The sequence below is a fragment of the Purpureocillium lilacinum genome (genome assembly GCF_023168085.1).
Source record: "Purpureocillium lilacinum CBS 284.36 DNA, scaffold_4, whole genome shotgun sequence".
In the NCBI taxonomy this organism is placed as follows: Eukaryota; Fungi; Ascomycota; class Sordariomycetes; order Hypocreales; family Ophiocordycipitaceae; genus Purpureocillium; species Purpureocillium lilacinum.
Window position 1 is genome coordinate 2,672,355 of NW_027072114.1, and position 11,323 is coordinate 2,683,677.

Below are 11,323 nucleotides of genomic sequence, written 5' to 3' on the forward strand. Positions count from 1 at the left end.
TCCGCGCCGCATAAGCATCAATAAGCCTCAGCCATTCACAAGCAAGGGGCGTGTGGTCTAGTGGTATGGCGTCTGCTTCGCATTGGATTACCAACATGCGTCTGCTGAAGGTCCGGGGTTCAATTCCCCGCTCGTCCAATCTTTTTGTTGTTTCAACAACTTCCTCCTTTAAATCTTTTTTTTGGCCTCTTCCCCTCTTGATGGGGCAGAGGGGTAATACGCTGTGCTCACCTTTCTGGAAGCTTTGGGTCTACAGGTGCCAGCGGGTGCCTCAGACCCGTGTCGTTTCGGGCTCACGATCTATGCATGCCGGCTGCGGATATACGGCGACCGTCATCGTCATGCTCCAGGGAGCCTGCAGAGGGAAGCGATGCGTTGAGCTAGTCAATTCAGGTATACTAGAGTCTAGCAAGTGCGTACAAGGTGTGGTGCAAGGTGATGTGCCCATACTATCGAGGAAACCATATCAAGCGGTGGCCCCTGTGGCTCTCGAGGCTGCGTGTGAGTCTTTGTCATTCTCACAGACGTGTGGCCGGTTGTCCTCCGAGCAAGTGTCGTGCCGCTTTCGGGTAGTTACCATTATACTCCCCGTCATTGCCTCGTATATTCCTGTGAGGTCCGGTTTGGGCGGCTCAGGCGTGCGTTCCCTGATCAGACTATCGCGCGATCTCGGGGCCGTCTTGGACAGCCGGGGCGAGACAGGTGAGTTGGACCGTCTAGCAGCTCCGGCATCATCGGGGCAGTCGTGTATGTGGAACATTTTTTCCCCACCTCTTTTAATTCTGTCGAAGATGCCTGGCATTGAATTCTTGGAGGAGGCAGAGTCAGCAACTCTAAAGGTTGTCGCATGTGAACTCCGTCGCCGGTGGGAAGCGGAACCTATTGAACTTCCGATTCGTTTGTAAGAGCTGGTGCCGCTTGACATCATCTCTGTCGCTCGACGCGCTACCCAGGGCAGGGCGGGGCCGTATAATGAATCCTCATGGAGCAGTGAAGTTGTGCAGCGCCATGCCATGGGCACAGTCTCGTTCATCCGTTCGGTGGACATGGCCACTTGCTTCCCACAGTGTGCATCCACGCCGAACTGGTACAGATTCGTAGAGGGAGTGCGTTTGAGCTGTTCCAGCTCCACCGGTGGCCTCAGCCACTCGTTCGTGCAGTGTCGAGGCCGCAGCACGGGGAAGGACGTAATGTTCAAAGGGTAGTCGGTATTCTCTGAGACGCGCCTGCGCAGGCTTCTGCTCCATGTGAGGTTCCCAAACTTGTCTGCGACTGTATCTCCAGGCTCTCCCTGCGTGCTTAGGCTGGAATTAACTTGGCTTCCCCCTTTCGCATCCTTAAGTGGCGAGCTCGAAAGCGAGGTGGTGCCACAGCGCGACTTGTATCGATCCTCGTCACGAAAATGGGGGTCATCTTCCGTCCACACAATTTCTGCTACACTTTGCTGGGAGACAATAGTTGACACGTCAAACTCGGCATCCCTCGTGTCTCTGCGCTCGTTCGCATGGCTAGTACTCGAGAAGCAAGTTCTGGGCAAGCTAAAGGTTGTCGCTGGCTCTGCTGGCGCCGAGTTCTGTGGGTTGATGCGTTGTGCCACTTCGTCCAACTTTGGCAGAGACGGTGGTCGTGGCGGCTTCTCAGAAGCGTCGACATCGTGCCACGAAAATGGCACATCTCGTTTTCTCGGAAGATCCCCCAAAAGAGTGGCCTCCACGGCGTCAGCCACATCATCTTCACTCAATAAGTATATGCCCTTGCCCGCGACCGCGAGAGTCGCAATTTCGTCAACAACGCAGTGTTTGGTGCGGAGCCGATCTCGCTGTTGAAGCTGGCCTCGCAACTCGTTCACTAGAAGTTGGGGGCTTGAGTGGTGACGGGTCTCCTGTGGCGGCGCAATATCGCCTCGTAGGATTGAGCTGCTGGCACCCTCGGCAACCGCGCCAGCCATTCGGCAGTGCTCTTCACCGCTGGCAGCAGATGCGAATCCGCACCCTACACGCTTCAAAGTGTCGTCTTTCTCGGAGATTGCCAGCAAGTAGGCCGCTTGTCCCACGTTTTCTGGGTCGTGAACCACCTTCACTGCCACGTGCTCGACCTCGTATGAGTCCATCGACTGACCTTTAGGTCTGTACAGATAGCATGCCGTTGCGTTATGATAGGGGCTGAAGACATAGACGGCCTCAGTTTCCGGAGTTTGCGGTGCTGAGCAGCCGTCGTCGGCACCGGACGTCAATGACTCCGCGTCTGGCGTTGGCGAACTCGGCGACAGTCGTTTTGCTGCATACGTCGCAGCTCTTGAGAGCTCGTCCATGAGACGAAAGGCTTGAAAGGCAAGGTTGGATTTGACGGAGCCGATTCCCTTCTTGACGTAGCTACCATTGCTTTCTCCATTTGTATTATCGATGACTTGCATGTGACACATTCTGTGACTGATACTGCTCTCTGATGATGCTTCAAACTGACAGGTGCTCAAAAGGCAGACTGCAGGAACGCTGCAGGGCTGGACGCGTTTAGGTTCGAGACGTGTCGATTGCGTAGCTGCAGTAGGCCCCAGATGACTTAGTTGATCTTTGCCCGGGATGCTGCTGGTGGCCCCATCGTTAGGAGAAGTCGGGTTGCTCCCAGGGGGCCCTCCTGGCACACCAGTGTCACCTGAGCTGGCCCGACTGTGATCGCTGGGTACGTGGGTCTTGGGCGCCATGCTCCAGTATGGCCAATCGACTCACAGCTGGGAGCTTGGAGGAACGAGGGGAGACTTTGAGAAACTTGTAGGAACGGATAATGGCGCAAAGATACGAGAGCGGCAGAGAATGACAACGTTAGAGCCGAGACTGAGGATATTGGAGCCGAGCTGGGGCAACAGGGAGTCGAATGGGAACACGAGCACTGATCTCAAGGGTTGATGACGGGCTGCGGAAAATCCAAGCACAAGTCGAGACAAATTTCCGCCCGTCATGGTACTTGGCAGCCCGTCCACGCTCTGTACGTCTGTGTCGTTTGCGCTTTCCGAATCGTCCTTGTTGGACCAGCGAGGCAAGAAGACGAAGGAGCCCAGACATTGGGAAGGGACTGGGGCAATCACGTAGGAAGTACCACTAGTCAAGGCCTGTCTCGCAAGGCGTGTACAAGGTGGCAGTGATGGATCCATCCGCAGCTCGCGCGCTACGTAGCTACCAAAACCTAGTCGAATACCACCTTCTGCCCAGAGAACGCCACTGCCTTTTGTGATTCTTGCGCCTTCTTCTTCGCTGCCCAGCTAGGGTGTAGCGGACCTTCATCATCCCTCTTTGTCTGTTTTGGCTCCAGTCTGGGCGTTGATCCACTTGCTGCACCTGAGCCCGCAACGCCCGCATGCCTTGCCAGGGGGTCGCGGATGCCCTTCTTCCAAGGCGTCTTGCGGCCCTGATCGTCCCCGTCCACAGCGCCTCGTTTCATGTCCCAACCCGAGTCTCTGCCGCCCTTCTTTGGAACGTTCTGTAGATGTTTCGCGCCAGAGCCATACTTCTGCTCCCAGATGGCTTGTCTGGCTCGTTGGCCGCGACGCTTCTTCGGCTTCGCTTCCTCGATATCCGATGCTGATTCGGAGCCAGAGATATAGCCTCCCATGAGCGATGGAAGGAACGTAGAATCTCTGGCGGAGCCAAGCTTGCTGGAGGCAGAGCTCCTTTTCGCCTCCTTTGGCTTCTTCCTTGGGGGAGGCGAGGGAGATGGCGAATGCAATTCATCTCCCGACATTGCAGAATCTGCTTCCGACTCAACATCGGACGCAGAGCCAGACAAAGATATGTCATCGAGATTGGCCCTTTCCTTGCCCTTCAAGTGCGCAAACTTCGACAAGTCGAACTCTTCTTCATCGTCTTCATCGTCGGAACTTCCGAGAAGATCGTCGTAGCGAGAATATTGTGTTTCCTCATCGGCTTCCACCTCGCTGTCTGGCGCCTCGACTGACGGGCCGGGCTGTTCCACGTCGGTATCGAACCCCTCAAAATCGGTTTCGTCGTCGTCTTCGAGGGGCAAACCAGAGCTCTTGGCCACAGCCTCGACGGCCGGCTGAGACTGCATCCGATCGGAGGGCTGCTCTTCTTGCTCCGCCCTCGCATCCTTCCGCATTCTCTTGCCTTTAGGCGGCATGGGGACGTTGAGCACGCCGCATACCTCCGCAATGGCTTTGTTGATAGCCTGTCTAACGGGGTCTCTATTGTACAAAGCACTGGTGACATTGTGTAGGGCCACTCGCTCGGCCTCGGGCAGCTCGGGTTTGGAGATTGCAGTTCGAAGGTCGTCCGGGAAGTCGGTCGAGGCCTCGATGGACTTGACTTTGAGCAGCGACGAGATCAGGTGGACACGGGCTGTGCGATGAAGGTCCAGTGACTGTAAGCTAGTTAGGAACCCAAGTTCTGGGCGAAGATTGCCGATGCGGACGCACCTTCAATGCTGTCACCTCCCGTTCCAACCGTTCTCGTCTATCAGCTTGCAGCCCATCTTCGCGCAGCCTCTTGCTGAGGCGTTGCCGCTCAAAGCCCTTGGAGGCCTTCAGAGCCCTTGACACCTCATTTTGATGCTTCTCAAGCACAGAAAGCAGACTTGTGTCGTTGTCTCGTTTGCGCTTGGGCATTTCGATTTGTCGCTGAAGCTGGGGCGCAGTTCTTTAAGAAGATCCAAATCTGCGACGGTTTGGGCCGCCCAAATAATTTTGGCGCCAACTGTAAGGACTTAGCATGCGCACTGTGCTTCAAGGGCCCAGATACAACGGTGTTTAGCGGGTCTCTACAGTGCGAAAATGATACGTGCTTTTGACCCATCTCTTGAGCAGGCATGCATCCGTTGTGGGGAAGAGTCAATCGGCGGAGAGTCCGTCCCGACAAGGGCGCGGGGAACAGGTCCCAATTACCCGTACATTCGACGCGCTATATATGTGACGCCGCCTGTTCGTATATCTCTTTTCCTCGTGTCGAAGATTCTATGTTACTTGGTTCTTGCAAGTGGTTTGTTCATCGCCATTATAGTTTTAAAACACGACATGTCTTCGCAAGCGAATGAGCCGGCGCAACTGGCAGCCTCGCTGTTCAGTGTCAATGGGATCGTTGCACTCGTAACTGGAGGGGGGTCTGGTAGGTCGACCTACCATTCGAGTTCGTCCGCAGCAAGACTGCTTATATGTTACACCGACAGGTATTGGCCTGATGATAGCCAAAGCATTAGCGAGCAACGGGGCCGCCAAGGTCTACATTGCAGGGAGGCGCTTGGATACACTACGACAAGCTGCTACCAGCATCGGACCAAATGCGGCCGTCATACAGTGCGATGTCACGTCCAAGGACAGCCTGAAGGCGGCAGTCGAGCACGTCGAGAATGATGCTGGATATCTGAACTTGCTGGTCTGCAACTCCGGCATCTCTGGCCCACAGGTGACAAAAATAACGGCGGACATGTCGCTGGAGCAATTTGCCGACGAGAACTTCAACATTGACGCCTCCGAGTTCACGCAGACATTTGCTGTCAACACGACGGCTGTCTGGTACACGGCGATGGCTTTCCTGAAGTTGTTGAACAAGGGCAATGAGAAGAAAAACTTGCACCAGTCGTCGCAGATTGTCGTAGTCAGTTCCATTGCTGGTTTTAACAAGAAGCAGACAGGAGGGTACGCCTATGGTCAGTCCAAGGCAGCGGCCACTCACGCCACCAAAATGCTGTCGGTCGCGCTGTCGCAGTGGCATATCAGGTAAGTGGTAAACCCATCGACCTCCGAAGACGCGGCTTGCCTTTGCTTCGAGCATCTGACCATGGTCGGCTACCTCTTAGGGCCAACTGCATCGCGCCTGGAAGTGAGCGCCCCCGCCAATTATTCCTTGCAGCGAGGATCCGAGGCATCGGCACCTTGCTAACATAACACCAGTATTCCCGAGCGAAATGACGGACACCGTTATCAAACCGTTCAAGGACGGATCCACAGGCCAATACATTGATGTGCCTGAGAGCGTGGTGCCACTCGGCAGGCTGGGTGCTACAACGGACATGGCTGGAACTGTGCTGTACCTTGCGTCCGTAGCAGGGGCCTACTGCAACGGAGTCGCTGTCGTGTTGGACGGCGGTCGACTGGGAACATTCCCTTCCGTCAACTGAAGTCATCAGTGGGCCGGACGGACTAGAGATGATCGCGGTGCTAGAGCCAGCCAGGTTAGTTCTCAAATGACGGAATAAACATTGTGTAAGAGCGGTTGGGTAAGAGGAAGCCATGATTAATAACAGTTTTGTATCCCAGAGCAGGCCGATGCTCATTTCTCGATGCCACGTGGGTTCCGACGAGGAAGCCCTGGCCATGGTCCGGAGCTTGGCGGCTGTAGGCGGAGCCCGCCCGTCGGAGATCCGACGTTTCTGGATCGGCCACCGGCGGCCTCGCCGCCCTCTGCCGGTGAGATTCCCTTATCAACCAGGGGTTGATGAAGCTTTCCCGATGCCGTTTATTACCGCTGGTCAAGCTGCGAGATCGGACGGCACGGCCAGGAGCATGCTCAGTTAGCCGGCCCCCGGCTCGCTGCGGTTGATGACCGTGTGGCCACAATCCGCTGGCAGGATTGGCAATGCCCCTGTAAGTTTGCCCTCGCTCGGGAATGACACGGCCGAATGACTACAATCCGATCACCAATATTCTGTTGGGAGACTCCTTGTCAGATTCCGAGGGTGTTTGCCGTGACTGGTCGGGTGTTTTCGGTCGGCTCTTTTAATTCACGGGCGCCAAATGGCGGCATTGTTTCTCGGGGGATGAGGTGAGCCTTGACCGGCATGAACCAAGTCCGGATCAGGCTTCTAGCGCATCGACAACGCCGTTCAGCGATCACGAGATTCGTCGTTGACGCTTTGAAGACCCCAATTCCGCTGCTACCTTGAACACATACGCGCGCGCACACACACATAAAGTCCCGAACAAAAAAACACTCTTTGTCTTAAACAATCAAGCATCGAGCATTTCGTGATAATGCCTTCCAGCACTCTGGTGTGGAGCGCTACCATTACCAATAGAATGAGCTCTGGTTGTCAGCCATTCATTACCTTACCCTCTCGAATCTGCAGGGCCCCACTGGCGACAGCTCAAGCGCTTGGGAGGAGCCCTGGAATCTGACCAGGAAGTGCCGGCCAAATCTGTGATCGCGGCGAGTTGCAGCAGGTCGAGTACGCCAGAAAAACGCCATCTCCCCCAACCAATTTGCTTACCGTGGGCTTGCCCGCGCCTGGTGGGCCTCGGGAGGGGCGATGATGCATTCAATGACAATGCGACCTGCGCCGAGCTGCGCAGCAAAGCCAGAGCCCCAATTGCCCGTCACCGGCCAAAGTCATGTCCGGCTCAACGTGGACGATAGCCGAGGGATGGAGCAGGCCGGACGGAAGGCCTGCGGGAGCTTTAGGTAGGTTCGGGTAGATGGATCCACTGGGCTTAGGCAGTGGGCTGGGCACGATACGATGGTGGCAGGGTGCCAAACGGCTCCCGCATGGATGGTCCCCGCACTTGTTACCATTTCTCTCTGGTATCAAGAGCTAGCAAGGCATCTGGCGGGTTGTTTGAAAGAGCATCATCCCGAAGACAGACGACGGCGCGAACCATCGAACGCACAGCTGAAATCATGTCCAGGGGACGGGAAAGGCGGCCCACTTCAAAGGCTGCTTTGCCGGTGGTGGCCAACTCAAGCCGACCTCGCCCGGGGAGGTGCGCGACACTGCACGGCAGGCTCGCCATCAACAGACATTGGCTTGCTGGGGGTGCCATCGGCGGGGACAACAAATGGCGCCCGGTTCGCGTTGCGAGGGTAGCCTGTGAGGTGTGCCGCGTGCCTGGCACGTCACTTTGGGTGGTGTGCAAGGATGTGTTACAACAACAGCCTGATGCGCCCCCTCAGGCAGGTGGTAGACGAGGCACGGCACGTCTCGAACCAAGCCAGGGCGGGGATCGTAATTGCTGGCCATCGATCGCTTCCCTCGACTGCGCTGAACGTGCAGTCACTTGTAGCTACCTCGCCACTTGTAGGCCACTGACAAGAGCATGCTCCACGTTTTACTTCCGCCGCACACTGTTGCATAATAGTAAGGCAGGCCATGCGTCGGATGCCACGGCGGAGTCATCCAAGTACTGCCTGAGCTTGTTTAACATTCGGAGGCAGCTTGAAGCCAAGCCAAGCTCCAGGGGAAAACGACCCAAATGAGGGACATAACCCCGCACAAGCTGGGACACGATTGTTGGCGAAGCACCTCGGGCTGTGTGTCGGGCGCGACCAGGCCGTTGAAAACAAGCTGGCTGTGACTGGTCGATGGGTTGTGATGGAGGGTGGTGTATGGGTGCCAGGCAAGCCGATCCGCCGTCTCCTCCTCACCAAGGTTGTTGGAACGCCATAAGTATCAACGCCTCTGCTGCTTTCCCCAGCAGGTGCCCGTCTCGCTGACTTCCACTCACGCACGCGACTCCCCATACCCCCGCGCCGTGCCTGGTCGACTTTGGTATCCGTGGCCGAACTTTCTTCGCCCTGCCGATAAGCCGTCGCTCACCTTTAGAGTTTGGCTGTCGACTTACACCAGCGCCGCAGACGTCTCTCTGACCCTTCAGGCTGCTGTCTTTTTGGGTCTTTAAACCCACACGTCGCCCGCGTCCTCACGGTTCCCTCTGCGCCGAACAATCTCCTTCGTCCTTCTCGCCAGCGCCGTGCGCCTGTTCGAGTCTTCACGCGTGCGGCTTCCTCGCGGGCAGCTCACCTTGGACACGGCAACTGCGACCGTGTGACCCCGCAGCGCAACAGCCTCGGGGGTGTGCACTCGACCCCGCTCACGAGATCCCGAACCCTCTTGCCAGATCCCGAGCCCTCTCCGTCGCCTTCGTTGCTCGCCCATCGTCGTCCAGCAATCATCACCTTGTGTTGTTTGCTTTTACACGACCGGTAGCCTGTCGTCATTCTGTGGTCGCTGTTTTTGGTGAGTCTCTACATCCCCGTCAGCCCGCTCTCTGGCCTGGTCGAGTCCCCATTTCGACCAATCTCCGGCGGCAAGCGGAGTCGTGGTGGGAATCCACCCCCAGCTGGCGTCGTGGGGCCCTGCTCCCTGGACTTCCCGAGCGGGCCTCGACAGCTGTGGGCCGTGGTTCGTCGTCATCCGCCGACTTCGCCCTCAACTCCCGGTACCGAGTGGACATCCGGATTCGCTCGGGCGATGTGCGAGGCTGCGTCGAACGCAGTGTTCCGAATAGCCGGGGCAATGTGTATCGAGCGCCTCGTTCCGCCTCACCTCCGTCAGCTCGGAGAAGCTCGCGCCGTCTTTTGGCGCGTCGTGTTCATCATCATGCATTTTAGCCACCAAGTTCTTGAGGCTTCGCTGACGCGATCAATGCACGTAGCTTCGTTAGCCGTCAAGCGACATCCAGCGCCGCGAGCGTTCTCTGAGCACGCACAGACCGCTACCCAGACCAGCCGCTGAAGCTCGTGTAAGCACAATGACGGGCAGTCTCAAGCAAGCCGCTGAATCGGCTCGGAACAAGACCACCGAAGTCATGAATGCAGCCAAGGGTGATGGCGCTGCTGTCGCCAACGATATCCTGCACACACCGCTCATGAGAGCCGCACTGCCCTTCATCAACGGAGGCATTAGTGGCATGGTGGCTACCACGGTCATCCAGCCTGTCGACATGGTGAAAGTGCGCATCCAACTCGCAGGCGAGGGAACGTCCACGGGCCCCAAGCCTACGCCTCTGTCTGTCACTCGACAGATCATTTCGAGCGGCAAAGTCCTGGACTTGTACACGGGCTTGTCTGCTGGCCTGCTCCGCCAAGCTGTATATACCACGGCCCGGTTGGGTCTCTTCGACACCATTATGGGTCGATTGACAGCGAGGGCGAAGGCCCAGGACAGGAGCATTGGCTTTCGCGAGCGAGCGACGGCGGGCCTCACCGCCGGCGGTATCGCCGCCATGATCGGAAACCCAGCTGACCTTGCACTCATTCGCATGCAGAGCGACGGACTGAAGCCACTGGCTGAGCGAAAGAATTACAAGTCTGTCATCGATGCGCTTGGATCGATTGCCAAAAGCGAAGGTGTTGGTGCGCTCTGGTCCGGTGCCGCGCCGACTGTTGTCCGTGCCATGGCACTCAACTTCGGCCAGCTTGCCTTCTTTAGCGAGGCCAAGGTGCAGCTTAAGCAGAAGACGGACATGTCCGCTCGCTCACAGACCCTGGCTGCCAGCGCCATTGCTGGCTTCTTTGCCAGTTTCTTCAGCTTGCCCTTCGACTTCGTCAAGACTCGCCTCCAGAAGCAGCAGAAGGGACCTGACGGAAAGCTACCCTACAAGGGCATGGCTGACTGTTTTGCCAAAGTCGCCAAGCAAGAGGGGATCCTGCGGTTCTATCGTGGCTTCAGCACATACTATGTTCGAATTGCTCCACATGCGTGAGTGCCTCCCAAACCGCCACCGAGTCTCGCAGAATCTTACTGACCTACCTCAGGATGGTGACGCTGATCGTTGCTGATTACCTCGGCTGGTTGACCAAATAAGCGACGGGCGCTGTGTTCACATTGTCATGGCGTTATTCGGCTGGTAATATTGAGAGGCCGATGTCGGGATTGAATGCGGTATACCAACATTGCTACCCGTCGGGGGATGTCGAATTTCTTCTTTGTCGGTTTATGTGCAGTCCAACGAGGAGATAGTGTCGATTGAGATAGAAACATCCTCAGCAGTTTCCTTTGCCTCTGGTGACATCCCAAGTGTCGCGAGGCGACGCTGGGAGTAGACGGGAGAACAACCGGGAGAGATTTGCAAGAACCGAAGGAGCAGTGGGTGGGTGGGGTCGTGAACGGACCCATCCTCGCGCCGCCGCACCGCCGCGCCGTCGCGCCCGACTCTGTTTTGTGATCTCAGATAGGAACAGCATACTCTATATCTCTATATCCCATGAGATGTGCAGCTCGGCATGATTTCTGAGTACGTAAACCTGACTGTAGATGTACATAGAAACGCTGAGCGGTGGTCCAGCGAAACGCTCCATGCCAAATCGACGCGACTTGTCTGCGTTGTTTCTTCGCTTCAAAGAGGACAAGATGGCAATCATTCCTCTTGAGTCTTGCAGTGTCAGTATGAAACTTTGCCGCATCGCCTTGTGCGTACTTTTTCATCGGCCGTGCTTTCGTTAAGCTTGACCCGGCATCTTGAATCCTTGATTATCGCCCCTCCACAGTCGCGAGCGCACGTGACTTCGTGCAGCACTTAGCCATGACGCAACCGGCTTCATGATTCAGGCGTGCTCGTGAACCTGTGTGTTACACCACCCCCCTTGTGTCCTTGGCAGCGCTC

At 56.7% G+C, this 11,323-nt stretch overlaps 3 protein-coding genes and 1 non-coding gene across 4 annotated transcripts; 3 read left to right on the forward strand and 1 right to left on the reverse strand.

Annotated features, from left to right (window-relative positions):
* Positions 1–46: 46 nt before the first annotated feature.
* Positions 47–138, forward strand: PLICBS_005991. Its single transcript has one exon. It is a non-coding gene; the product is annotated as a tRNA-Ala (tRNA).
* A 3,042-nt stretch (positions 139–3,180) lies between these two features.
* PLICBS_005992 (uncharacterized protein) lies at positions 3,181–4,615 on the reverse strand (the record flags this gene model as incomplete). Its single annotated transcript, XM_065600837.1, has 2 exons — positions 3,181–4,371; positions 4,427–4,615. The coding sequence occupies 2 exons, from the start codon at positions 4,613–4,615 to the stop codon at positions 3,181–3,183; spliced, it is 1,380 nt and encodes a 459-aa protein (XP_065456909.1).
* Positions 4,616–5,020: 405 nt separating this feature from the next.
* On the forward strand, positions 5,021–6,123 carry PLICBS_005993 (uncharacterized protein; the record flags this gene model as incomplete). Its single annotated transcript, XM_018319730.1, has 4 exons — positions 5,021–5,111; positions 5,173–5,722; positions 5,803–5,825; positions 5,897–6,123. 4 exons carry the CDS (start codon positions 5,021–5,023, stop codon positions 6,121–6,123), a joined length of 891 nt encoding a protein of 296 aa, XP_018182204.1.
* Positions 6,124–9,469: 3,346 nt separating this feature from the next.
* On the forward strand, positions 9,470–10,524 carry PLICBS_005994 (putative mitochondrial 2-oxoglutarate/malate carrier protein; the record flags this gene model as incomplete). The annotated part of the gene is made up of 2 exons (XM_018319731.2): positions 9,470–10,419; positions 10,476–10,524. 2 exons carry the CDS (start codon positions 9,470–9,472, stop codon positions 10,522–10,524), a joined length of 999 nt encoding a protein of 332 aa, XP_018182205.1.
* Between the last annotated feature and the right edge of the window lie 799 nt (positions 10,525–11,323).